General features: G+C 44.8%; 2 protein-coding genes, 1 long non-coding RNA gene and 1 pseudogene across 12 annotated transcripts; 3 read left to right on the top strand and 1 right to left on the bottom strand.

Moving 5' to 3' along the window:
• Positions 1 to 1,059: 1,059 nt before the first annotated feature.
• Positions 1,060 to 4,792, top strand: LOC125554339 (uncharacterized). Of its 2 annotated transcripts, none has more exons than XR_015601697.1 (3): positions 1,060 to 2,398; positions 4,269 to 4,323; positions 4,460 to 4,792. It is a non-coding gene; the product is annotated as an uncharacterized LOC125554339 (long non-coding RNA). The 2 variants fall into 2 exon arrangements; XR_015601696.1 differs by having other exon boundaries at positions 3,044 to 4,323.
• Positions 4,793 to 9,320: 4,528 nt separating this feature from the next.
• LOC125553000 (uncharacterized) lies at positions 9,321 to 13,702 on the top strand (annotated as a pseudogene). The gene is made up of 6 exons (XR_015601695.1): positions 9,321 to 10,672; positions 11,289 to 11,389; positions 12,011 to 12,193; positions 12,276 to 12,366; positions 12,633 to 12,870; positions 12,992 to 13,702. The product of XR_015601695.1 is annotated as an uncharacterized LOC125553000 (transcript).
• Positions 13,703 to 15,617: 1,915 nt separating this feature from the next.
• LOC125553001 (uncharacterized) lies at positions 15,618 to 17,191 on the bottom strand. 2 transcript variants are annotated; one of them, XM_048716725.2, is made up of 2 exons: positions 15,998 to 17,191; positions 15,618 to 15,923 (listed from the first exon to the last, which is right to left on the bottom strand). In XM_048716725.2, exons 1-2 carry the CDS (start codon positions 17,060 to 17,062, stop codon positions 15,876 to 15,878), a joined length of 1,113 nt encoding a protein of 370 aa, XP_048572682.2. In that variant the 5' UTR covers positions 17,063 to 17,191; the 3' UTR covers positions 15,618 to 15,875. The 2 variants fall into 2 exon arrangements, with proteins under 2 accessions (XP_048572682.2, XP_048572681.2); XM_048716724.2 differs by having other exon boundaries at positions 15,618 to 17,188.
• A 1,074-nt stretch (positions 17,192 to 18,265) lies between these two features.
• LOC125553002 (uncharacterized) lies at positions 18,266 to 22,836 on the top strand. 7 transcript variants are annotated; one of them, XM_087519063.1, is made up of 3 exons: positions 18,335 to 19,732; positions 20,819 to 20,943; positions 22,456 to 22,836. In XM_087519063.1, exons 1-3 carry the CDS (start codon positions 18,432 to 18,434, stop codon positions 22,464 to 22,466), a joined length of 1,437 nt encoding a protein of 478 aa, XP_087375189.1. In that variant the 5' UTR covers positions 18,335 to 18,431; the 3' UTR covers positions 22,467 to 22,836. The 7 variants fall into 7 exon arrangements, with proteins under 7 accessions (XP_087375190.1, XP_087375189.1, XP_087375188.1 ...); XM_087519062.1 differs by having other exon boundaries at positions 20,711 to 20,943; XM_048716729.2 differs by having other exon boundaries at positions 18,336 to 19,732; positions 20,819 to 20,898; positions 22,462 to 22,836.
• The last annotated feature ends 4,381 nt before the right edge of the window (positions 22,837 to 27,217 follow it).

Below are 27,217 nucleotides of genomic sequence, written 5' to 3'. Positions count from 1 at the left end.
TTTTTGGTGGTGCTCCTCAGGGTGTCGAGCCGTGACTTTCAGGGTGAAAATCTAAGATCTGGCCTTTATTGGTTGTCCCTGACAACTGCCTTGTTGAAGGAATTGTTTTGAGAGCTCGAACTTCTCCAGGGTGAATACGTAAGATCGTGGATCAGGCAACGATGGTGCTTGTGCACTGTTTTCTTCTTGGAGACCTTTTTTTTTCAAGTGTTGTATTTAGTGATGATTTGTGTGTGACTGTTGAGAGAAGTCGATCTGCTGAGAGGCGAGTTGGTGGCACCAATAGGCAAAGCTCAATTCAAACAAGAGTCGTTGCCAAGACGCATAAGCGATGACTTCGTTGGAGATGATGTGAGCCAGAGCTCATGATGACACCTCGTTGATAGCCCAAACGGCCGCACAATAAACATCGCACTCGCAAAACAAGCTATTGTCAGACCCCTCGACACCGAAGAGAGAAGTGAGTTCATTGGCTAGAAGAGAGGAAGATATGTTTAGGCATCTCCGACATCCAAAGAAAGATAAGACTCTGCAAAAACTAGTGCAACTTGCACATTGGCGAGCTCCCACGGCTCAAAGTCGCAATCCCTAAGCCCCTATACTATCGAATCTGGTGGTTCATAATCCAGGTCGTGTTTGTATGTCCCACTGCACCTCCTTTCATTGAAATATTAAGATGACACGCTTAATATAGTGCACCGTTGACTTCTTCCTACTCTGAAAAGAAATACACATCTAGTCAGAATAGAGAAAATCAACAGAGTTAACGAGAGTGGTGGGATGGAAGCGATATGGTAAATTACAGTGGGTAGAAATTAGACGTGAGTATTTGATAACGACACAAAATATGCCACATGAGTTCGTGACAGAGAATAAGAACCACACCATTTTCTTATTTTATGGCTTAGCAATATATAGGTAACTTACATAATCATGAAAAAAAATGTGCTAAGCTTGGGCTAGGACGAATTTCCTCAGGATTAGAAAAGTAAATTAATTTCTACCCAATCGAAAAAAAGAAGAAAAAAATGAATATATAGTGGAAAAAGGAGCGGCCCGAGTCCAACCCCAGCCGCCGAACCATTCTCCACTCTCTCGCGCACACACACTCTCCCCCAGACCTAGACCTAGGGTCGGCCACCATGGAACCGCCGCCGCCGCGTCGCCGCGCCTCGCCGCCGGCGATCCCGGACGAGCTCTTCGAAGAGATCCTCCTCCGCCTCCCTCGTCTGCAAGGCCTGGAGCCACACCGTCTCCAGCCCCAGATTCCGCCGCCGCCTCCATGAGCTCCACCGCACACCCCCCGTGCTCGGCGTCCTCCACAACTGGGCGGACGAGCGCATCCCCCGATTCATCCACACCACCGCATCGTCCTTCTCCCTCGCCGCCCCGGTCTGGCGCACCTGGCGAGCCCTCGACTGCCGCCACAGACGCGCCCTCTTCTTCCCCCAGGAATTCGGTGGTCCGGAAATGCTCCTGTAGGATTCAATCACGGGCGCCCAGCAGCGCATACCGGTGCCTGCGGCGTTCAAGAGCGACGATTTCCCAACGGCTGCCGTGTTCTGCGCAGCCGACGGGTGCGACCACGGTGACTGCTTCGGTGGTCCTTTCCGCGTGGTCTTCCTCTTCACCGTCGAGGTAGACGAGGGGACGCACGCCACGTCGGCGTGCATATACTTGTCCGAGACTGGCGCCTGGGGCGAGCTGACCTCAGCTCACTCCAACCGCGAGTTCTTGGAATTCAGAGAAAGCTACAGCGTGCTCGTTGACAGATCTGCGCTCTACTTCATGTTCGACGGCAACGCGGATACTGCGTCGGTCGTGCAATTTGACTTGGCAAGCCATGACCTGACTGTGTTCGGCCTACCGGACACATACTACGACTTTGCATATAGCCTCGTGCTGGTGGAGGACGGTGGAATCGGAGTAATCCAATGCTTGAATACACGTCTCAAATTGTGGAGAATAGAGGCCAGCGCTGAAGTAGGATGGGTGCTGAACCGGGTCATGTGCTTGGAAAATTTCCTCCCAGTGGATGCTCTCTTGCATGCACAACATAAAGTGCAAGTGGTGGGCTTTGCTGAGGAAGCAAATGTGATTTTTGTTGACACGGTTGCTGGCCTCTTCACAATAGAGCTACTATCGGGGCATGTGAGAAAGGTGTGCAGTGATCCTGGCGTCCGTATTTTCGGTTCATAGTTGCTCCCAATTGTCAGCTTCTACACTCCTGTACCCCAAGGCAAGCACCAGAATCTGCTAGCTTCGAAGCCTAGCGAGGAGGGGGAGAGGAGGAAAGAACAGTGGATCAGGCACAACAATTGTTGAACAAGGGGTCCAATGCTACCAAGGAAGTTTTTATTAACACCTTCGAATACATCAGCCATGACCTTGATATCAGGTTAGAGCTCTACTCCTGAACTCCGAGCCACGCTCAAACATTTGTGTGGATAGCATTGTTGAAAGAAACTTCTATCTAGTTCGGCACTCTTTACGGATCAGCTTTTGGTTTCCATGTGTCCTTACTTGCTTTGGGCCTTCGAGTTTTGTAGTTTAAGAGATGTGTGTAGAAGGGTATTACATGTTCTACAACGAGGTGGTTGCCAAGCGATGTTTATCTTTCTTTTGGTTGGCGCAAGCCCTATTGCGTGCGTGCGTGCGTGTGCGCGCGCGCGCGGCTAATTGAGTCAAGCTAGCATTAGTATTGTTAGATGGCAATACTTTAGAGTTAGGACTCGGCATCTTTTGTCATGATATGTCTATTTTGACGTGCAATTATTGGAGTGATAGATGTTGTCCTACTTGAGAAGAGTTATATGCCTCTGGTGCTGGCTTATTGTAAATATCTCATCGATGTGCCATTTATTTGTATGGTACCTCGTAACTGTACCTGATAGTTCTGTGCAAGCACTGCCAGTTGTTAGAAACAGAACTCAACAGAACATATAGCAACTTTGGTCATTAAAACAGATGATGGAATAACTGTAGCTGCGCTACAAAACTTTACAATTATAGACTGAAAATTTATGCCTTTGTTTTCACCTAGGATTTCCTGGAGTTTGTGAATGCACAACCAGGAGAGATGATGCCAGGAACTCAACGAGCTCTCAAAGCAATGTCGACGATGCTCCACCTTTGTAGAAAGGATAGTTTGACTATTGTGCTATATCTCTCATTGTTCCTTCCTTGGGACCATTGTTGGTACCAGAGCTGCACCATTGTGTGGTGAAATGCATGATTTCTGCTGAGGTTGCATTGTTCTATAGGCTTTGTATGAAATGATTTTTCAAAGAAGTTGTCAAATTAATTGAACCTACAATTTTAACATGGCATTGCGATTCACCCGAGAAAGTCATATTACCCACATAAAACAATGGTCATATACTCCTGCATGTGTGTTTAGACTTGGAATTCAATAGAACTTATCTCTTGGATTTACAACATTATTCTGTATGGGGTCATTTAATTTTAATAATGTTATTCAGTTTTGTAATGTAGATGATGTTGGAGAAAATAATAGGCTTAATAATATGTTTGTTTTATTGGTTGGATCATTTTTGCAAAGTGTATGCCAGCTACTTGCCTTATAAGGTTATATATACTTATTTAGTTATTCTTATCTTTCTTACCGTTGGCGGCTTCACTATTTTTTGTTTCTTGCAGTTTACTGTCTAAACTGTGTACTTGTATCGGGTAGGTTTTGCTGCATAAAAGTTACTTTTGTACTCCCTCCGTTCTAAAATAGATGACTCAATTTTATACTAACTTTAGTACAAAGTTAGTATAAAGTTGGGTCATCTATTTTGGAACGGAGGGAGTAGTAATCATGTGTTACAAATTTACGCAATAATGTGAATATCCAATGGTTGCCTTTTGTGTGCTATGTTAAGCAGAGGCTCTCAGGCAAGATAGAAGAGCTATTCTTCTAGTTCTTGCTTGCTTTATTGCTCACAAGGGGTTCTTTTTATATAGAAGCCTAACAATCTGATCTAAGTAACAAATCATGGATATTACCCCTAATTTGTTTAAGGCTCAAGCTAAAAGATATATTCCTAATTTAAATGATAAACTCCTATCCGAGAGATCATGGGAATCCTCTCCCTAACTTGGTGCTCGGTGGGCCAATTAGACGTACCTAACATTATCTTTGTCACTATCACCTTTGGAGATACTTCCTTTGACTGTGTATCCCAAATTCTCATTGAAAACTGAACTGTCTATCAGATTGCTGTCCGCAACAGTTAACATGTCCTCTTTCGCTTGTTCTTCAGAGCAACAGCAAGAGGAAGAGGAGAGGAAACGTCAGTACAAAGAAAAGTGAAGAAGGTAAATGCAACAGTTTGTGTATATTACTGCCTTGTTTTACCATTAGTTTTCTGCTGCGCATGAGAATTACTGTCAGCAGTCCATGGGCTGTTGAAAATCAGTAGAATTCATACTGACTGGGTTTAAATGGTTTCAGAAAGTGCAGGGTGGCCCAGAATGAACCTGAGGACATTGACCCCAGTGTTGTTGCTATGATGGGTTTCGGATGTCGAAGAAGTGAATGCTTTCAGGTGGTGTGTCTTTTCGTCGAAGAAGACATGGCCGTCGGCTCGTTGCTATATGCTCCTGGATCTCATGATTACGCCAGCCAGACACAGCTGACTGATGCAAAGCTTAATATTGGAACGATGAAACTCTGTAATGAATGGCGACCTTGTGCTGTAAATTGGTGATCATCCGAGTAACATTTCATCTTTGAGAAACATGATAACTAGCAGTTGAAGTACTCCATTATTAATCTATTTCTCAAGACCCTTGGGCTGCATGTTTTCTCGGTCACAAGAAAATAATTAGCAGTTGAAGTAGGCTGTTATTAATCTATTTCTCAAGACCTTCTGCCGTCACCACTACTTCTCTGTTTGAAATTATTTCATTTAATAGTGTATGCATTATCTTATAGCTGCAGTTTGGGTATTAATCTCCTAGGACTTGAAAAACTATATGCATTATCTTACAGTTTGTGAGCAATGACGCTTAATTAGCATTGTAATGGTTTAGCTGTTCTGTAGATGATATGCTCGCCTGTTGGGATAGTATTCTTCTTTTCCAGATCAACATTTGTAATTTGTATCTCGTGTAATTCTGCATCGTAGCAACTTACAGGATGTTTCAGTGTCAATATTTCCTTCCATCCGTGGCATAAACATCACTTGCTAAAAAACAATTGATTGCTACATGGTACTCCCTTTGTTTCAAAATAGATGACTCAACTTTGTACTAACTTTAATACAGAGTTGATACAAATTGGGTCATTTATTTTGGAACGGAGGGAGTATTACACAGTACAATGTTGCAAATAAGCTCACTCTCTTGACATTCACAGACTGAGCAAAACTTAGAACGAACGAAGCTTGGTTTTTGTTAGGCAAGACTTAAATTTCTGGCCCTGCACATGTCTGCCTATTTGCATCACATGAATTATGGAATGTGAATAAACGAGCACAAAATTATGGTGGCAAACTGCACAGTACACGAACATTGAGATTTTGGACGAAGCAGAAGAGGTCTAATAGAGGCCGAGCTGGGACCTTCCCGACGGGGACGACGCTACGAGTGACTGCGCGCAGCAAGGTCTCAGGCGGAGGCAACGAAGCAGATTGATGAGTGCGGCTCTGCTAACGTTGGAGAACAGGTGGTCTAGAGATTTAGGCAAACTCCAACCCAGCACCGCATTTGGTCTGCCCCTATCCGTTATGGTAGAGATGCCCAAAGCGAGGCATCTGACGTAAAATATGTCGGCCGCCAATTTCTAGCATAAATTTGGACCGGATTTGCATTCAAACGGATTCTGGACGGATGGGCAAGTGTCTCGGTGTCTGCCCTCGGATCCGTTTGTCAGCCATCCAAACCACTTCCCACCGGACTCATTTAATCGGACGCATGGACGGGCCCGCTTGACAGCCACCTAGCCACCCCTAGCTGAGGTCCTGGTCCTTTTTAATGGCTATCCCCTGTGCGTGGACCGGACAGTCCACTTCTCCATTTTCGTCGCCTTCCACAATCTTCCTCTGCCCCCAAGCGCCCGACAAGCCCGAGGCCGCGTCACCCAAGCTCCTCCCCTCGTCGGCAACCATGGGAATGTGGAAGTGGACCCCTGGAAAGTCTGTGAAGCACGACCACGAAGCGGGGGGTGCCCTCTGGCTCGTCAAGGCTGAGCAACGCCGCTGGCTTCTCCATCTCCCCGCCGACCGACGTGCGACGGCAGAGGCCCTACGTCAATGTGGAAGTGTGCCAGCAGTACTAAGACATGGCTACCCTGCTGTCGTGGCCCGATGCGCACCTGCCTAACAAGTGGGATATGAGCACGGATCGGGTGCTCATGTCGCTCATCTCGGCGAGCTGCCACGCCCTTCTCCTGGAGATCAACCGCCGGCGAGCGCAGCTGCCTCTAGATCTCCTTGAAGACCCCATGTTCGTTGCCGACTCGCCAATCTGAGACACTTGGTTTCGGGATGAGCATATCATGCGGCGACAAAATCTTTTTTCCGCTCATGCTCCGAGCCGTCACGGCCGCATGCTTGTGCTCCCGCACCACCCTGTGCGCGTACTCCCAGCCCACCCAGTACGCGCACGGTTGCCCTCCCCGCCACCACCACCGCTAGCCCTCGCGTCGAAGAGGATGATGAGGTCATCCGAAAAGTGCTTGACGACTCCAAGGCCGAGTACGAACGTAACCACTGGGAACGCCTGGACGTGCCGCTCGCCTTGTCGGCCACACACGATGTAGTCGTCCCGGAGCCGAAGGACGGGGTGGTTTTGGAGCCGCCAACTATTCCCTGGGACCCGCGATGGTGGGGCAGTCATGGACGTGGACGTCGACGCTGCCATGGACGCCGAAGTTCGTGTCGGCCCCGCCCGTACCCTTGGATGCATGGTCACCGTCACCGCCGCGTGCACCAGTGGTGCAGGCACCGTCCGCCCACTTGTGGCAGCCACCTCTGTTCGTCGACTTCACCATGGACAGCAATGACTACTACGACTAGTACTAGATCTAGGTTTTAGTACTCGCTCCGTAAATTAATATAAAAGCGTTTAGATCACTACTTTAGTTATCTAAACGCTCATCGGTTTGCTGAGGAAGTAGTTTTTATGCCTTTTAAATGTCTTTTGTGTATGGTAGTGAACGTGGACTTTTGGTACACATGTTTTTATTTGATTTGCGAAATACAATCATCCGTGTTGGGTGCAACTACGGGCTAGCTGGCGCAAACAGATTCTCGTGTCTGCCTGGCCAATCCAAACGAACAAAAACCAGACAATAGGGGTGTCCTTTTGCGTCGGCCGGTTGGAGTTGGCCATAGAGGCGTGGCCTTCGCTGACACGACATGGCAATGGAACTTACAATCTATTTCATCAACTGCCATGGTTGCACAAAGAACAGAGGTGGATAATCCTTCACAGTAAAAAAAAAGATGTTTTAAGAAAAACCAATGGCTGTGTGATCATGACGTAAACGGATGCTCGTGTTCGTCTGACCGACCCAAACGGACAAAAGTCGGACAAAAAGGTGTCTTTTTGCGTCGGACAGTTGGAGTTAGCCATAGAGACATGACCTTGGCTTACACAAACATGGTGGTAAAAGGTGGCAAAGGGGGGAAGGGGCATACAGTCTAGCCAACACTTTTTTTTGGAAAAACTTACAATCTATTCATCAACTGTCATCATTGTACAAATAACAAAGGAAGATAATCCATAATAATAATAAAAATGGATGTTTAGAAAAATCCAGAGGCTGTGTGATCTTGGTCGCTGAATGGTGATCTAATGATCCACAAAAAATCGACTGCTTCAATATTTTTTCCAAGTGCCTGATAAATAGGTGTTCACTATACATATATTACCTCTGTATCAAAATATAAGATGCTTTTTAGACTAAACTAGCCTAAAAAAACGTACTATATTTTGGAGTAGCTATGTTTTCGAGAATTTCCAAATGGATTCATCAACAGGAAAAAAACAATTATAGTTTTTTCCTGAAATCTAAAAAGTGGCCGTGCACTTTTTAGTCGAACCGAGCGGCCGGCTCTCACAGCGCATGCATGTGGTAATTTATTTGTCTGCTAGTGCATGTAGGCGTGGCATTAAATACGTTCACACTGCTCCTTTAGTTTAAGAAAGACAGATCCATCTGCATTTATTTCGGGTTTTTAAAATTTCAAAAAACTATATCTTTCAAACCGCGCGTCGGAATTCAAATCCGTTTTCACCAATGAAATCCTCGCGACGAGATCTTTGAAACTAGATCCCGCATGGGTATATTTTGACGAATTTTTTTCGATGCCAACTTTGGAGCTATATAGTGCAACTCTATTACTGCATTGTGCAACTTTATTACTACATCATGTAATTTTTTTCCAAAACTAATGTTTGGAGCTGCGCCTTCGTATGAGGTTACAACCTAGCAACCACGACAACTTTGATGTGCGACTAGTCTATTGCCTCGACGAAAGTCAATGTGCAACCTCCTCTTGTAATGTAGTCTAGTCGCACACACATTGATGTTTAGTTGGCTTGTAATGTAGTTTAGTTGCACATACATTGATATTTAGTTGGCTTGTAATGTAGTCTAGTTGCACACACATTGATGTTTAGTTGGCAGGAAGACTAATTGCACACGCATATGCTTAGTTGGCTTGTAATTTAGTCTAGTTGCACACACACTGATGTTTAGTTGACAGGACACTAGTTGCACACACATATGCTCAGTTGGCGTGGCAATCTAGTCTAGTTGCACACACATTGATATTTAGTTGGCAGAACTTTTTTGGCACACACACATATGCTCAGTTGGCGCGGCAATCTAGTCTAGTTGCACACACATTGATGTTTAGTTGGCAGGACTTTTTTGGCACACACATATGCTCAGTTGACGCGGCAATCTAGTCTAGTTGCACACACATTAATGTTTAGTTGGCAGGAAGACTAGTTCGTCGAAACATCCACATGCGGGATATAATTTTGAAGAGCACGTCGTGAGGATTCCAGCGGTGAAAACGGATCTTAATTCCGACGCGCGGTTTGGAAGATATAGCTTTTTGAAAATTTGAAAACCGAAACAAATGCATATATGATCTATTTTTTCTAACTGATTGTGACCGGCGTGAATGTATTAAATGCTAAAAGCGGACAAAAATTATACACATGCATATCTATACAGAGCAGACCGGCCGCTCGCGCATGCCAGCGAGCAGCCGGCCGCTACGTAGACTCGTCCTAGTTTTTTTAGTAGAAAACAATTATAGTTAGTGGGCAAAACAGTCGAACCATTCCCAGTTCCGACCTGGCTGAGCCGAACCGGAACCATTCCCCACCCGCACCCAAACCCACCATGGCCGCCCCGCCGCCGCCGCCACCGCCACCGCCACCGCCGGCTCTCCCGGACGACGTCGTCGAAGAGATCCTCCTCCGCCTCCCGCCCGACGACCCAGGTAGCCTCTTCCGCGCCTCCCTCGTCTGCAAAGCCTGGAGGAGCACCGTCTCCCATCCCCACTTCCGCCGCCGCTTCATCGGGCTCCACCGCCACCGGGCACCCCCCGTGCCCGGCTTCCTCCACGACTGGAAAGACGAGCGCATCCCAGACTTCGTCCCCACCACCGCCTCGCCCTTCTCCCTCACTGCTCCAGACCGCCGGTTCTGGCGCGCCCTCGACTGCCGCCACGGCCGCGCCCTCTTCCTCTCCGACGACAGCCAGGAAACTCAGGAACTCATCCTGCGGGAGCCAATCACGGGCGCCCGTCAGGGCATACCGGTGCCCTCGGCGTTCACGTGCGGGTGGCCGACCGCGGCCGTGTTCTGCGCAGCCGACGGGTGCGACCACTGCGACTGTGCGGGGGGGGCCCTTCGGCGTGGTCTTCGTCTTCACCCTCGACATCTCGCCCAACGCAGACGTTGTCACATCGGCGTGCTTGTACTCGTCGGAGACTAGCACGTGGGGCAAGCTGAACTCGAGGGAACACGAGTTCGCCATGGACTTTGAGCATAATTCCAGCGTGCTGGTTGGGAGGTCTCTGCTCTACTTCCTGTCCGACGGTGGGATGATCCTGGAGTACAATTTGGGCAGTGGTGAACTGGCTGTGTTGGACACACCACCTAACGATTACGGCAGTAAAAACCACAGATTTAACCTCATGGTGGCGGAGGACGGTTTGCTGGGGGTTGCCGAAGCCATTGATTTTCAGCTCATATTGTGGAAAAGGGAGGCGAGTGATGGCACTAATGCACGATGGGTGGTGAGCCGGATCGTCGACCTGGACATCGATCCATGCACACTTGTTCCAGTGTTGGGCTTTGCGGAGGGGGCAAATGCTATTTTCGTGAAAACTGTTGGTAGTCTCTTCATGATCGAGCTGCAGTCGGAGCAGGCGAAAAGGGTGTGCCATAATCATGGCTTCTGTAATTTGATTCCAGTTGTCAGCTTCTACACTCCACATTCTGGGCTCCAAGTGCCCAGGGGTGAACACCAGGACCCAGCGCCGCGGCTGAACCTACTGAGGAGGGGTGGTCAGCAAGGGGTATGGGAGGAGAAATCACTAGAATTGGCGCAAGTGCTGTTTGATAAGGGGTGCAAGGCTATCAATGAGAAGGACTTGGCCCACGCGGCTGACTGCTTCAGACATGCTCTCGAGATCAGGTTAGGATTCTACTCCCAAACTCCACTTGTTCTCCTAGCTAGGCATGCTGCTGTAGCGTAACATATGGATAGTTTGTGAGAAAGAAAACTTCCAGTTAGTTCATTGTTCTTTTCATGTGTGGCTCAGAGCCTTTTGAGTCCTGACATTTGTAGCTACCTTAGTAGGATTTAACATGCTCTATGTTAATGTGGTTACCAAGGGTGGTGTTTTGGTTTCATGTACGTATTTGACAGTGAGCACAATGGTGTGGGTGTTGGTCTTTGAGGGGTTAGTGAGTCCAGTTAGCCAATATGACCTGACAACACCACCTGGGATAGGTATTATCATATTTTGTTGTGATGTCTGTAATGCGATGAGAATTAAATCAAAGTCCAAGTGCTTGAGGGATAGGTATTATCCTATTTGATCACTGTGCAGTTCATTTATATGGCTCCTCTTCCTCAGATTTGTACTTCATAATCTGTGCAAGCACTAGTAACTATAAAAGACAGTCAACAGAACGTAGTTACACCTTGTGTCATAAAATGGTTTTGTCCACTTCAGAGTACATGTTTATGCTATAATGTTAACGATGATGCATCAGCAAATTTATGCATTGTTGTTGTTGTCACGTAGGGTTCGACATTATGGAGGCCTTGCTCCTGAGTGTGCTAGCACGTTTTACCGTTATGGAGGTGCCTTGTTATGCAAAGCTCAGGAGGCAGCCAATCGTTCAGGTAATGTTTCAAAGCATGCACCGAATGAAGAATCAATCACACCTACAACCAACAAAGATGATTGTGAAGAAGGCATGCTTTATCATTTATATCAGTTTCACCACTATAGGTTGAAATATATCACTGTATTTTGCATTGTTCTTCAGGTTTATGGAATGGTCTCCTAGAGAAAACTGCAGGATTAGTTGACCCCACAACTTTAACATGGCACTGCTACTGCCCTAGACACTCATATAGACTGAAAGGCATTATTATCCTTTTAAATCTATATACTGTAGTATCTAGTTGATAACACTACTGGTTGCAATAAGTTCTCATTGTCTGTTCATGCCTAATGAAGAGTATACCTAATAAACTTATTATCAGTAATTTGCCCATGCCAATGCAAAGTACTAATAGTTTGGGACTTGGAATGTTTTCACTAATATTATATGATCACAGTATACTAAGTGAGTTGGATCTTCTATGCATTTGTGTGCATCTAATTGCTGTTTGTTTCCTCTTGGGCTGTGTGCATCCTCGATTCAGAGGCCCGGAATAATAAAACTCTTCCATTTTCTAAAGGAAAAAAATGTTTTTCTTCTTTCAATGGTACGTGCTGATATAGTTGTTGTTGGTTAGGGGCAAACTTGCGTGGCAAAGGTCAGACGGATGGGAACATGACAGGCGATGGAGATGATTCTGATTTGGATTTGGCCTGGAAAATGTTGAATACTGCAAGGGTGATAGTTGCCAAGAGTCCAGAGAAGACAATGGAGAAGGTTACTATATTGACTGCTCTAGCTGAAATCTCCATGAGAAGAGGTAATCTCAGCTATCTCAGTTACCATGTGTTAGGCTGGTGAATGGTCATTTAAGGCCTCACATTTGATTTTCACTTTTGTAGAGGACAGAGACAGCTCAATCAGTTACTACTTTGAAGCTTTAGCGATCTTGGAACATTTGGTTAGGCCTGACCATTTTTGAATTGTCGATCTGTATCCTCTTTGTGGTGATAAGAGTGTCAGCCACTCTGCTGTATAGTAGTAGAACAAATCAGCATAATAGTGTGGTTTCAAATAATTTGAGTTGACCCAAATCTTGCACAGGTGCCTTCACCTGCTTTTGAATCCACATGTTAGTGTAGATTTGGAGTAGGACTGTGATCACCAGAAAAAAAATGTTAGGTAGATAATGCTGTTTTGTTATGATTAGGTCTTTGAGTTCAATTCTTCCTTTGTTGATTACCTTAATTCAGTTCTAGAAACGTCCGCATATGTTTGGCCTTTGAGTTAGCATCCAAGGTTGGGGATGCAATCCCATATTGTGCAAAGGCTATTTCATTATGCAAGTCGCGTATACATAATCTGAAAATTGCCAAGGAAGCTTTGTTGGCTGATAGAGACCTTAGAGCATCTGCTGCTTAAGGACACTCAGGAAAGTCGACTCTGCAAGATGAGGTATCTTACCTTGCTAGAATGTTGCCTCGATTCCAGAAGAAGGTGAACAAACTTAATTTTATTCATGCTACCAGTTTGGTTCTGCTCATGAATCTAGTGCTCTATGAACGAAGAATACGTTTTGTAAGGAACAATAACATCTCTCTTAATTGTTTTGGTTCAGCTTGAAGAACTGAAGCAAGCAATGTCAACCCCAAGCGACGGCATAGATAATATTATGAAGAGGGTGGTCTCACAGGCAAGTCATGAGCAGAGTGTTAACAATACTATGGCAAGAACTGCATCTTTGACTTCTTCACAGATGGCACGATCAAACAACAGCTTCCATTCCCCAACTATGTCGACAGCAGCACCAAGAGGAAGCACTGGAAGTAGCGTAACCGACTTTGAGATTGTTGGCAGAGACATGAAACGAGCTAAAGATGAGTCGATCTCCTACGAACCTTCTCCAAAGAGACTTGCAGCAGATGATTCACCATCCGTGAATGAAATTTGATAGCAGCTAGATAGAAATTCTGAAACTGCCAAGATATGCATGGGACACTAACAAGATGTTACTACTCCCCGTTCATTTTCGCTCAATGGTGAATACTTATCTGCTGATTTGTATACTCATTTTTTGATCTGGTCACTAGGTGTTCTTGGCATTAGCACATAATAACTGATGGATCATCAGTGGCTCTCCGCAGTGCGATACTCATCCATTGTTTTCTACTCCCTCCGTTCCTAAATATAAATATTTTTAGAGATTCCAATATGGACTACATATGGAGCACAATGAGTGAATCTACACTCTATACTATGTCTATATACATCTGTATGTAGTTGTACTTAATTGATCAGCTAGCATTACATGCCTCTTAGATGTAGTTTTTGCAAGTCAGTGATCATTTGAGAAACATTTATTGTCTACGTGTTGCATCAGTTGCAATGAAACATTTGAATTTTCTACTGTTTGAAGAATGTTCTATTCTTGCTAATTGTGAGAGGCAGGCTAGTAGTGACGATTAATACTTTTTCTTTCCGAATGGAGGTTAAACAATTAGTTATCAGAAAACTAGAATGTTGCAAATACTAGATGCATTTACAGATTACACATTACATTGTTGCAAGCGAGCTCAGATCTCTAACATTAATTGGCAGACTGAGCAAACAAATGCACAACAAAACTATAATGAATTAAGCTGATGGTATGTACTAGAGGCCGGAGAAGATGGCGGACAAGGATGTAGGTGAGGCCACAGCATCCTGCTGCACATTCAGATCATCTCAGGTGAGAAGTGTGGACAAGGCAAGCCGTAGATGAACTCGTCGGCGGCCGGCTCCTCAGGCTCTGGGTCTGGCTGCGTTCCCTCCTCCATCCAGTGGTGTTTGTCGTTCCCCTCTGCGGTGATGCTATGTGCGAACCTGGCGGCTTCCTCCTCCGGCACAACCACTTGATATAAGCTAGGGAATTCTTGTTCCACATTGTGGAAGAAGTTGCTAGGCAGCGGAGCAGATCCGTCCATCTCTTTCTCTTGCACCTCCGGCTGAGCTGCCGGTGCCATGGCCAGATCACCTCCGGGCCCAACCATGACGACGTTGTTCTGGTATAAACCAGAGAGAGAGAGATCAAATGCCGAATGACAACGACACTTATCTAGCAACTTGTATACACATCAACAGATGAGTATTGACCATTGAAGCAACATGAACATGCAGTAGGAACATCTAATACCGTGTCTCAAGCATATCTTGGCAATTTCAGAACTTTATATCTAGCTGAACCACATTTCACAAACGGTGAACAATCTGTTGCAAGCCTCTTCTGGAGAAGCTTCAGCAGAGGCCTGACATTACCCCATCTGAAGCCTTATCCTACAACCCCAAGATTATTTACAGTACTTTTCGGCTTCTGTTGTTGCCATTTGAGTTGCCCCCTAACCAACGACTATGTCAGTGTTCTTATTAGAAAAAAAAATAGCAACAGGAAGAGATGCATACAAATGCTTAAACGACAAACTTAATCATTATAGCATGATCATGAAAATAGACTGATTCATTTAATAGCAACTACTCACATTATTCCATAATTTATGTAAGACAGGATTGCTGCTCTTGTGTAGTTAAAGCTAGCCTGTGCAAGTACACTATTTAGATAGATCCATATATGATCAAACTGGCACTGCTATTACAAATGTATTGATAACAAAGATTAAAATATGTGTACATAAATTTAGAAGGCAAATAGCTGACATGTGGCAGCGAACACAAATTCAGATATGGTCAACCCACAGCACAGTTTTTTTTAAGAAATGAAATGTAATTCAGATACGTTGCAGAATTTAAGAGACATAAAATTACAAATGTTGATTTGAAAAGAAGAAAACTAGTCTCCAAACAGGCGAACATTTCGTACACCGAATAGGCCGGCACATACTACAGAATTAAATATATCTTTTTTAAAGAAGAACCGGCAAGAATAAAAAACAAGTGTTGAGAAATGCAGATATCTATAGAAGGCTAATTCCTCTAAGAGGCATGTAATGCTAGCTGATAAATTAAGTAAATCAGAACTTAATAAATAGCACATATGAGTTGCGCTTAAGAAGCACCTCTTGCACATGAACAAGAACATCCAAAATGGCTTCTACAAACCTCCAAGATAAAAGCAAATACGCCTCCAATTTTAAACAGTAAAGAGGAAACAATGGAAAAAATCGGACCACAACAAACAATGCAGCTGGATAGTGGTGGGAAGGTATTACTGAGAAACACCTAGAAACAATGGATGAGTAGATGCAAGTAGATAAAATAAACTTGTAGTGTGCTGATACCAAAAATACGAAAGGACATCAAGTTCCAGCCTTCCATTCAACAGGTAAGTATCAAGCATTGAGGGAATATGACAGGGGAATAATAAAATCGTGTTACAAAGTTCCAGCCTTACAGGCATATCTTGGCAAATTCTGAACTTCCATCTAGCTGCTACCACATTTCACGGATGGCGAATCATCTGCCATCAGTCCTCTTTGGAGAAGGTTCAGCAGAGATCGCCTGAGTTGGGTTCAGCCACGGCGGTGGGTCATGGTGTTCGCCCCATGAGTGCTTCGAGCCTAGCATGTGGAGTGTAGAAGCTGACAACTGGAATCAGATTACAGAAGCCACGATGACCGCACACCTTACTCACCCGCTTGGATTGCAGCTCAATTGAGAAGAGGCCAGCAACCGTCACCACGAAAATGACATTTGCTTCCTGAGCAAAGCCCAACACTTGCACCGAATTTGTTGCATCCACGAGAGCATCATTTGGAAGCAACATATTCAAGTTGATGACCCGGCTAAGTACCCATATCGCATCAGTGCCGTAACTTGGCTCTTTTGTCCACAATTTGAGACGCTGACCCAATTCTTGACTAACACCCAGTGCACCCCCCTCCGCCAGCATTAGGTTATATCTATAGTCGAACCCATCATCATCAGACATGTAATCGGGTTGGCAATGAGGTGTGTTGAACACAGTCAGCCCGTGCCTCACTAAATCATACTCCAGGATCAACCCACCGTCGGACAAGAAGTAGAGTGACCTTCCAATGAGCACGCTGGAATAAAATTCGAAGTACATCACGAACTCACCGTGCATCGAGGTCAGCTCGCCCCACATGCCGGTCTCCGACGAGTACACGGCGGCCGACGTGAGAAACGGATCCAGCTCAGCGTCTTCTTCATCGACACAGAAGACGAAGACCACCCGAAAAGGGCCCCCGAAGCAGTCGCGGTGGCCGCACCCGTCCATTGCGCAGAACACGGCAGCCGTCGGGTAGTCGCCCTGGAACGCCGCGGGCACCGGTACGCGCTGCTGGGCGCCCGTGATTGGGTCCCACACAAGGAGCTCCTCGGCGTCCTGGCCCTTGGAGAGGAAGAGGGCGCGGCCGTGGCGGTAGTCAAGGGCACGCCAGGAGCGAGAGTCCGGGGCGGCGAGGGAGAAGGACGATGCGGTGGTGTGGATGAATCGGGGGATGGCGTCGTATTCCCAGTTGTGGAGGACGCCGAGCACGGGGGGTGTGGGGTGGAGCTCGTGGAGGCGGCGGCGGAATCTGGGGCTGGAGACGGTGTGGCTCCAGGCCTTGCAGACGAGGGAGGCGCGGAGGAGGCAGGCGGGGTCGTCGGGTGGGAGGCGGAGGAGGATCTCTTCGAATAGCTCGTCCGGGATCGACGGCGGCGAGGCGCGGCGGCGCGGCGGCGATGCTGCCATGGTAACCGTTGGTGGCTAGGTCTGGATGTGATGTGTGTGCGGGTTTGCGGGAGAGGGTGGAATGGCTGACGCGTCACACTCGCGTGGGCCGGCCCAACACGCGAGCTGCTCGCTCGCTCTCAAAGTCTCACAGCATGTTTGGTTGGGGTAGTTAGAGCTAGGGAATGAGAATTGAAGGAGTACGAGACTTCAAATCTATTGTTTGGTTAGGGGGATTGGGAATTGATAAGGGAATAATTATGGGACTTGAGACTCTAACTCCCACCGTTTTGTTAACAGGGGAAGGGGTGAGAGTTGGAAGGGAATTATTTTAATGAGTCAATCTTAGCCCTTCATCATAACTTACGTTAATTTCCCTTGTCTATTTCCTTGTCAATTCCCACGGACCAAATACGGGAATACAATTTCTCATCAAACTCTCACACATAATTTTCATCATGCGCCAAACAGAGGATTGGGAATAAAACGACTCATTCCATGTCTAATCTCAATACAACTCCCTACATTAAATTTCCATTCCCCTTCCCGTTTTTTGCCAAACACGCTGCGAGGGGATTGGGAATCTGGGCGGAGCGGAGGCTCATGGTCCTCCTCGAAGTGGAGTGGAGGCTCGGCTAAGCCTCAACACCAAAGGCGTTTTCTAAACCTCCTTTCTTTTACGAACCGACCAACTACGGTGCTGTGCACTCAGCGCAATCCGTAACAAAAAGTAACAAAAATTTCTTAAGAAAAATATATACATATATACTCGTAACTTATTCTTTCGCCAAATCTAAGCTTTCGCCGTAGGCGGTGTCGTCTCCTGATCTAGAGAAAGGCTTTCCGCGTTGAGTTGAAGGCAAATGACCAAAAACTCAATCGATGATCGTGTCGGCTGGCTGGTCTCCTCCGACAATCCGCCGAATCTTTAGGCAGACAATCTTGTTCCTCCTTGCCTCAATGCTAGAAGGAAGGGAGTGTTGCGTTGCGTTGGAGTCTGTGGTATGCCGCTCCAGAGGTCTCATTAGACCAAGTGGTATGTCCCCGGTGCTACCCATGATCGTATTCAACAAGGTAATATTTTTACCATGGCAGATGTTGATATTTTTTTATATAAATATGGTTAAACTTTGTGAAGTTTGACTTTAGAGAATTCTAATATGCAGAGTAAAAAGGACCGGAGGGAGTACAAGGAAAGTAAAAGTTATGCAAGTTGAAATGTTGCAGAAATTTTCCTTTTCAGTTTCTTTTTTCCAGAAGGAAAACAGTCTCGATCGTTTCACCCTCTGAGTCTCTGAGGCTGAACCTGGTTGTTGTGGTTGAGCCCAACCACTCCACCGTCTTCCCCATTTCCAGATCCACACCAACGAGACCCAGCGAGCGGAGCACCATGGCAGAACCGCCACGGCACCGCACCTCGCCGCCGGCGCTCCCGCACGAGCTCGTCGAGGAGATCCTCCTCCGCCTCCCACACGACGACCCAGCCTGCCTCCTCCGCGCCTCCTTCGCCTGCAAGGCCTGGGGCCGCGCCGTCTCCCAGCCCGACTTCCGCGGCCGCTTCATCAAGGAGCACCAGCATCGGCCACTGCCCTTGATCGGCTTCCTCCACAACTGGGAGGACGAGCGCGTCCCCCGCTTCCTCTCCACCACCGCCTCGCCCTTCTCCCTCCCCGCCCCGGACCGCGCCTCCTGGCTCGCCCTCGACTGCCGCCACGGCCGCGCCCTCTTCCTCTCCGAGTCCGAGGGATCTGGTGCTCAGCAACTCCTTGTGTGGGATCTAAACACGGGCGTCCAGCGGCGCATACCAGTGCCCCCGCTGCACAGCAGCTACGTGTACAGGACCGCGGCCGTGCTCTGCCCAGCGGACGGGTGCGACCACCGCGACTGCAACGGGGGTCCCTTCCGCGTGGTCTTCGTCTTCACCATGGTCCGGTGTGTGCTGATGTGGCCCGGTGTCACGTCGGTGTGCGTCTACTCGTCAGAGACTGGCACGTGGTCCGGTGAACTGGGCAAGATTAGTCACCAGTTCCACGCGTTGACGTTTACATGTCATTCCAGCCTGCTCCTTGGGAGGTCTCTGCTCTACTTCATGTCCGACGGTGGGTTCATCCTAGAGTATGACTTGGCCAGCAACGTCCTGACTGGCTTCGAGACGCCATACAACAGCAACAAGCAGATATTTAACCTTATGGTGGCGGAGGATGGTGGAATAGGAGTTAGCGAAGGCTTCAGTTCCCATCTCAAACTGTGGTCAAGGGAGGAGAGTGATGCACAGTGGGTACTTAGCCGGGTCATCCACCTGCAAAATTCGCTCCCACCTGCTGCTCTCGTGGATGCAGAGGCTGAACTGATGGTATTGGGATTTGCCGAGGGAGTGAATGTCATTTTCGTTAACACGGTGGCTGGCCTCTTCACAATCGAGCTACAGTCGGAGCGGGTGAAGAAGGTGTGCGATGATCATGGCTTCTGTAATTTGATTCCAGTTGTCAGCTTCTACACTCCCGTGGACCGTCTCGAATACCAGGACCTGCTGCCGTCGATCCCTAGTGAGAATGTAGGTGATGAGGAGGGGGGAGAGGAGGAGAAAACAGTAGACGAGGCACAGCAGCTACTTGACAAGGGGTCCAATACTATCAAGGAGGGTGGCTTTGTCGACGCCGTTGAACGTGTCAGCCATGACCTCAATGCCAGGTGAGAGCTCTACTACTAAAAGCCTCCCCTGTTCTGAGCTATGCAATGCTGAAACACGTGTATGGATTTGATTGTGGAAAAATACTTCCCATTAGTTCAGTACTCTTTAGGAGCAGCTGTTGGTTGTTTCCATGTGCCCTTAGTTTTGTTACTTTGGGACTTTGAGTCATTAGTTTGGGAGATGAGTTTAGAACGGTTTTAGATGTTCTACGCCGACGTGGTTGCCAATCAGTGTTTATCTTTCTTGTGTTTGGAATCAGCGGTTAAATTAGCCCTAGTGTTTTTTTATGGTAGTAGTTGAGAGTTAGGACCTGACATTTTTTGTTATGATATGTGCAATGCGATGAACATCAAATAAAAGTGTATTTATTGGATGGATCAGCTGTTGGTTGTTTCCATGTGCCCTTAGTTTAGTTACTTTGGGACTTTGAGTCTTTTAGTTTGGAAGATGAGTTTATAATGGTTTTAGATGTTCTGCGACAAGGTGGTTGCCAAGCAATGTTTTTCTTTCTTTTGTTCGGCAACGACCTCAACTGTGTTTGAGTGATTCCACGGGTCGAATTAGCCTCAGTGTTTTGATGGCACTACTTGAGAGTTAGGACCTGACATCTTTTGTTATGATTTATGCATTGCCATGAATATCCAATCTGTATATATTGGAGGGATATGTATTATCGTATTTGAGAAGAGTTCTATACCTCTGCTCCTGGCTAGTCTCTTGTTATAAACATCAGTGAACAGAGCATAGTTACCACACCTCGTGTCATCAAAATGGTTGATTGAATAATTTTAGCTGTGCTATTCTACCTCAGATTGCAGTAACTTTCATGTCCTTGTATTGTCTATAAACTTAACAATTACTCCCTCCGTAAAGAAATATAAGAGCGTTTAGATCACTCAAATAGTTATCTAAACACTTATATTTCTTTACAAAGGAAGTATACACTAATAAAAATGTATGCCTTTGTTTTCACCTAGGGTTGGGGGTCATGGAGAAGTTGCTCCAGGGTGTGCTAGCACGTTTGACAAATATGAATGTGCATACATAGCTCAAGAGGTGAATGATTCTTTGGATGATGTTTCCAGGAGTGTATCAAATGAAGAATCGGTGAAGGGCACATCCAGCAAAGATGATGCTGAGGACTCAAAGACCTCTGGTAGCAATGGTGAGGATGCTGCTCCATCTTCGGAGAAAGGTGATTCTCAAGAAGGTACTGTATTATCATTGTCCCTTTCTTTGGACCAGCAGTGCTGCCAGGGCTGCACAACTGCGTGGTGAAATACTTTATTTTCTTTGAAGTTTGCATTGCTCTCCCAAGATTTCGCATGAAATTTAACTTCTATGGAATAGTTTCACAATTAACTTTTGGGATCAACCGGGCCCACAATTTTAAAGAGGCACTGCCACTGCCCCCAATTAGTCATATACTCCCACAGAAAAATGGCCATGTAATCCTGCATATGCAAACTACTAGTAATCTTGCTTGGGGCTTGGAAGGAGAACTGTTTGCTATTTGTACTTATCTATTGAATTCTCATCCACATTCCTTGGAAGACTGTTTAATCAATGCAGTTTTGCTAATAGATAGTAGATGATGTTTCTGAAAGCAGAAAATGCTTTCATTTCTCAAAAAAACTTGTGCCATGGGTTGACCATATCTTGAACTTGTGTCTGGTGCAACATGTCAGCCATTTGCCTTCTAAATTTATATACATATGTTTTATTATCTTTCTTACCTATACACTTGGAATAGCAATGCCAGTTTGAACATCTATGCATCTATCTAAATAGTGTACTCGCAGAAGGTAGATTTACTACATAAGATCTCCTCTTTTAAATCATGTCTTACATAAGTTATGCAATAATGTGATTAGTTGGTGTTAAACGAACCAATCTATTATCATCATCATGCTATAGTGATTAAGCTGGACCACTTAATCATTTGTATGGATCTCTTCCTGGTGAGTTTTCAATCGTATAATAGAATTGATGGTCATGCATCAATATGTTTTTTACCTCTTAGAGTAAATACGGGTAATAGTTGTTTTTAACAAGAACATTGATATTGTCGTTTACTAGGGGAAACTCAAATGGTAACAACACACGCCTAGACGCACTGTAAATAACCTTGGGGTTGTAGGTAGAGGCTTCAAATGTGGTAATGTCAGGTCTCTGCTGAACCTGTCTGTAAAAAAAGAGACTAGTAACAGATTGTTCACTGTCTGTAAAATGTGGTTCAGCCAGATATTAGGTTCTGAAATTGCCAAGATATGCCCAAGACACGGCATTAGATGTCGCAACTGCATGTTTCATGTTGCCTTGATGGTCAATACTCATCTGTTGATGTGTATACAAGTAGCTTGATACCTGTTGTTGTCATTCAGCATTTGATCTGTTTTCTTCTTCTTTTTTACCAATGCTATTGCAATGTTTGGCATATTCAGTATGCGGTTGCAATGTTTGCCATGCTCTGAAAAGACTGCCATTGTTCTGCTCTTTTCTGTGATGCGACATTCTTTGCATCAGTCTTGGAGGGTTGTATAAACCATATTGCATGTTCCTGTGCATGTGTGAAATGTTGCTTTTTATGTAAAATTCATATGTACTATATTCTGTCTGACTCAATTTATTCTGCTAGCATTACATGCCTCTTACAGGAGTTTTGCTTTCTATGTATATATCAGTTGTGCTAACATCTCATTCTGTTGCTATGTGCTGCTAGTGCTAGGCTGATGGTCAGGCCGGATGTTCATCAGTCATCAGCGCCTTGAGTAGGATCCTTTTCTTCTCCACAATTGGGAAACACTTTTGTCATGGTATTGTAGTTTAGATTCCAGACTAAATGTAGACAAGAATTAAGGCACCAAATGGGGAGGCTTTGGCACCCTGAAGAAGTGAAATAGCGAATGATGTTCAAGAGCTGGTCTGAAGGATAGTGTCGCAACTAGGATTCTATGATGCAAATTAGCTGCCGAGTGGGGATCAGGGTCAATGATGCCTAACATTGGAGCGGTTCAGGGCCTGTTATGTTGTTCTGTACAACGATGTTTCGATCTTTTGAGAAACATTTCATCTTTGAGAAATAGGATAAACATTATCTACATATTTCATCTGTTTCTGTACTCTGTTTTCCCTATCCATATGAATCCGTGTTTTATACTCTTGGCGGCAGTTCTCTCTTTGTGTTCAGAGCGTATTTGTGAGGGTTTCAACATTACTGGTTACTAGCATGTACTAGTATTTATCTTCAGATCAACATACCAAATTAGTTTTGCTGAAACCAATTGAGCTAGCTGCAGTGTGTCGTGGATCAGAAAACTACACCCTACAGGTGTCGATTTCAGTCAGTGTTATCAACAGATAAACATTTGAGCCAGTGATCGTTTGATAAACATTTTCATCTTATTTTCCTCGGTTAGAAACATTTCATCATCTTCTGGAACAAGGCAGAAACATGTAATCTTTGATAAGTAGGATGAACTATTGTACTGGTGTAAATACTTTTTTTTGTCCTGTTTCTCTCAACCAGAAGATAAAGGAGCTTCATCAGTTCCTTCTTTTTTGTTCTTGATCTGAATCTCTTGATGACACCGAGAAATGAAAATCATGTTATTCAACAAATTGACAAATTTGAGATTTTTTTTGGGGGGGGGGGGGGGGGGGGGGAGCCGTCATACCAGCTATGCTTGCCAAAAAAAAAAATTATAATGATTGAACCTATCACTCGCCAGCCCGATATTTATGACTCATCCCCCAGCAATATCGAGCCTGTTTTGTATCCCTGATTAATCTCTCCTGCCCCTGACCTCTTCACTCCGCTTCGCCCCCAACGACCTTGCCACCACCGGGCTCGCAAAGTCCCTAGCACCCATGGTTTTCTCTGTCACCTTGCCTAGTGCATCGCCTGGTCCCTCGCGCTGGTGCTATGCCCCCTCGTTAATTAGGTGGCTACCGGTGCCATTAGTCGGCTACCCCATCGCCGCCGAGCTTACAAGCTCCCTTGCTGCCCCGGTTCTCCGCCAAGGGACAGGGCATTAGTACCGACCCTTTAGTCCCGGTTCAGGAACCGGGAAAAAAGGCCCTTACGAACCGGGACAATAGGCCCTTTTTCTACTAGTGCTTGTGCGCCGTCTTGGTTTGACAGAGATGCCTTCATGCATGGAGGATAGCCCAATTCGCCCCCTCCTCCATCCTCATCTCACACAGGGTTTGATTCCTCTCATCTTGATTCATTTTTTATTTTCTGCAATGCGAGTTGATTTATGTCACTTTTGTCTTGTTGAAATATGTGTTCATATCTTGGTCTGTTGAATTTTTGGGGTGTCGATATGTTCTAGCTGATGTGTATTTGATCAGATCCCTACCTAGCTGCAGCATTGTCGCTGATCTATTCTAGGCATATGTGTAGGCCTTTGTCAAGGATATAGCATGTGGCTGGGAGATTCACCAGCGGTGGAATCTGTTTCTATTTCATGTTTTTGCAGAAATTTAGTTGATGTAAGCTCACAAAATGTCCTATAGAGTAGATGAGATCCGTTTGTAGATTATACGTGCACCCGGATATCAGTGTCAAGCATGGTATTTTCCATCTTCACTTTTTGTGCTTCCAATACGTCTTGTTTATATAGTTATAGCAAAAAACAGATTTGCTTCAAGCGACCGTGCTTCCTATGGGTGATGGAACTTCAATCTATTTCCATGCTTAGCTTGCCATGTACTGCTGCATGTACCATCATTCATATGTACGGTTGGAATTCAGTTTATTGGCATGCCTGCTTGGTGTACATATTATTTCTTTATAGCGTTAGCATCTATACTACCTGGTGTCTTATGTACAGATACTTCTTCCATAGAATGGAACTTTACTTTCTTGCCATGTTTCCCAGATGTAAAGTACATTGCTTTGAAGCATCCATGATTTTTTACGTACAGATAGAACTGCAATCATGCTTCTTGATTTAGTGTATGTGTTTCCGGTCTTTGTATATTTTTATTTTATTTTATTTTTAAACACCATACTTTATCATATATCTCATCACTTGTATAATTTCCATTTCTTGCATTGTGTAATTAGCCTTTTCATTCTAGTAATAATGCATATATATCCAACTGTTAATCCGCATATATTTAGATTTCATTGCATATATCTCCTCGAGTGATCTCTCTATCGTCGTTTGTAATCCTATGCTTAAGACAATTACCATGATATGATTGCCAATCCATTTCCCGGAGTAAGTAATTGTATATGTATATGTATGCTTCCATCTTATTTATTATTGCTTCAAAATGCTAAATTATGTGCTTCTGCGATACATATGTTTTTCCGTACTAGTTCACAAAAAATATCTATCCTTCCATTCAAACATTTTATTGCTTCAGTTGTAATGATGTTTTGCTTCAAGTAATTTGGACAGCATTGTAAGCACCGTTTGAAGCAACGCCACACTGACTATTTACTTCTTTGAACCGGTGGAAAGAAAACGATATGAAGCTCCTAGTGTGTCATGGGCGCCATGATAAAGTGTGCCTTGAGGAACTGCGCCAAAATACCAGCTCGAGGAAGGAACTGTGCCAAAGGCCAGCTTGAGGGCCGCATTGTCACATCCCATACAGAAGCAAGTAGGGAATCTGGATAGAGAGGAAAGGGGGAAGAGAAGGGAACGCCGGTTCGGGCCTCGCGGGATCACTTTCTCCCATGGGCCTGGTACGCCGGTGTTGTGCGGGCCGATATCGTCGGCAGAGCTGCACAACTCGAGGCCCGTAATACGCTTTTCAGTTTTGTTTTTCCATATTTTAGAGCAGCTGAACTACACAGACATAGGCTATTAGGATTAAGATGGATATAAATAAAAGCAGATTATTTCCGTTTAGGATGTCAGTTGCATTCTCCTGAAGCATAGAAACACCACAAGTGATAAGGGTTCACTAAGAGCATTAAGATACATGGTTCAAAATACATAGCATGGGAACATCTCGAACAAGAGCAAATAAATTATGCACTTACTCTAAACAAAAGGGCTGAAACACCTAACCATTTAGAACTGCTTCACTTTGGATGCACTCAAATGTGGCATGCAACATATTCTTTAGTTAGTACCCTAAGAGCACCTACCGATGACCTCTAACTTCTCTGACCAAATGGCTCTGCGTCTGAACCTCCGCATCGCCTTCTCAATGTTGACAAAAGGTCTATTCCTGATTTGATCCATGTCATTTTCTCCAGAGGAGACATTCGGCGGTGTCACATGGCACATATGATTAGAGAAGGAAGGAATTCATAGAAGCGATCTTCCAATTATCATCAAGATGGATTCCATCGTTGCAGTCAAGCTTATTCACGAGGAGGAAGTAGATAGATCGATCTTTTCCTCTCTTATAAAAGAAATTAGACATCTTATGTGTCTTCATGATTCTTGTATTATTCATGTAACTCGCTCATAAAGTAGGGTTAGCGATAGCCTAGCTAAATTTGCTCATATTGAAGGGAGAACCATGACTTGGATCGGTTTTGGCCTTCTTGATTCTCTATAGCTGGTTGCTGATGATTATAAGGGCTTGGTGAGTTGAGTAATACAATTTTTTCACTCTTAAAAAAGAAAAAGAAAAAGAGAAGGAATTCACGAACCTTGCTAAAAAGAATGAGCCCCTAGCATTTCAGTTCTCGGGCGGAAGCAATTTGCTTGGCTTTATATCCATCCCAGGGTATCATTTCTAATACATATGTTGGACAAGCTCGTACACATTGAGTGCATCATATACATTTATCATAAATTTTGCTTTTCCATTATTCTTTGGTGCAGTTGCGTAATCGACACTATTCCCTCTTCACGTATGGTTACCCGATGGTATGTTGTTATATGTAGCCACTATTAGTTGATGGTTCAAAAATAGATCTTCTTGTTTCATCCTCTTCATCCCACTGTAATTGCAGTCTCTGACTTCTATTTTAGACCGTGGCTTTGATATGTTCAATAGCCTCCATAGCAGTAGTATCTTTTGACATAGCCTCAACATAGGTTAGTGGTAATGAATTTTCCCTTTAAGAAGAAACAAAATAATTTTATAATGTGTAGAACAAGCATACAATTGTAGAATTTTCGTAAAAAATAAGTTTTCTAAGGAAAATGAATTGGCGGAATTGGTATTACCCTTTAAGAAGAAAGAAAGTGAAATAAAAACTAAAAAATTAAAATAATGAAATTTTTAAGCAAGAGTGAACTATTGGCATCGGTATTACCCCTTAAGAAGACAGAAAAGCAAAAAAAGACAAAATTTGCGTATATTTGAAAAAAATGCGATTTTTATAATATGCAAGCATAAGCATATAATAGTGAAATTTCGCAAAAAAATATTCTAAAGAAGGAATGCTTTAGTGGCATTGGTATTACAAAATCAAAATAATGTAGTTTCCTAAAGAAGAATAAATTAGTGGCATTGGTATTATCCTTTAAGAAAAAATAAAAATAAAAAATAGAACAAGCAAC

Source organism: Triticum urartu, chromosome 4A (assembly GCF_056163025.1).
Source record: "Triticum urartu cultivar PI428250 chromosome 4A, HENAU_Tu73, whole genome shotgun sequence".
In the NCBI taxonomy this organism is placed as follows: domain Eukaryota; kingdom Viridiplantae; phylum Streptophyta; class Magnoliopsida; order Poales; family Poaceae; genus Triticum; species Triticum urartu.
The sequence above is the reverse complement of the archived record's forward strand: the minus strand, read 5'-3'. Positions and strand labels throughout refer to the sequence as shown.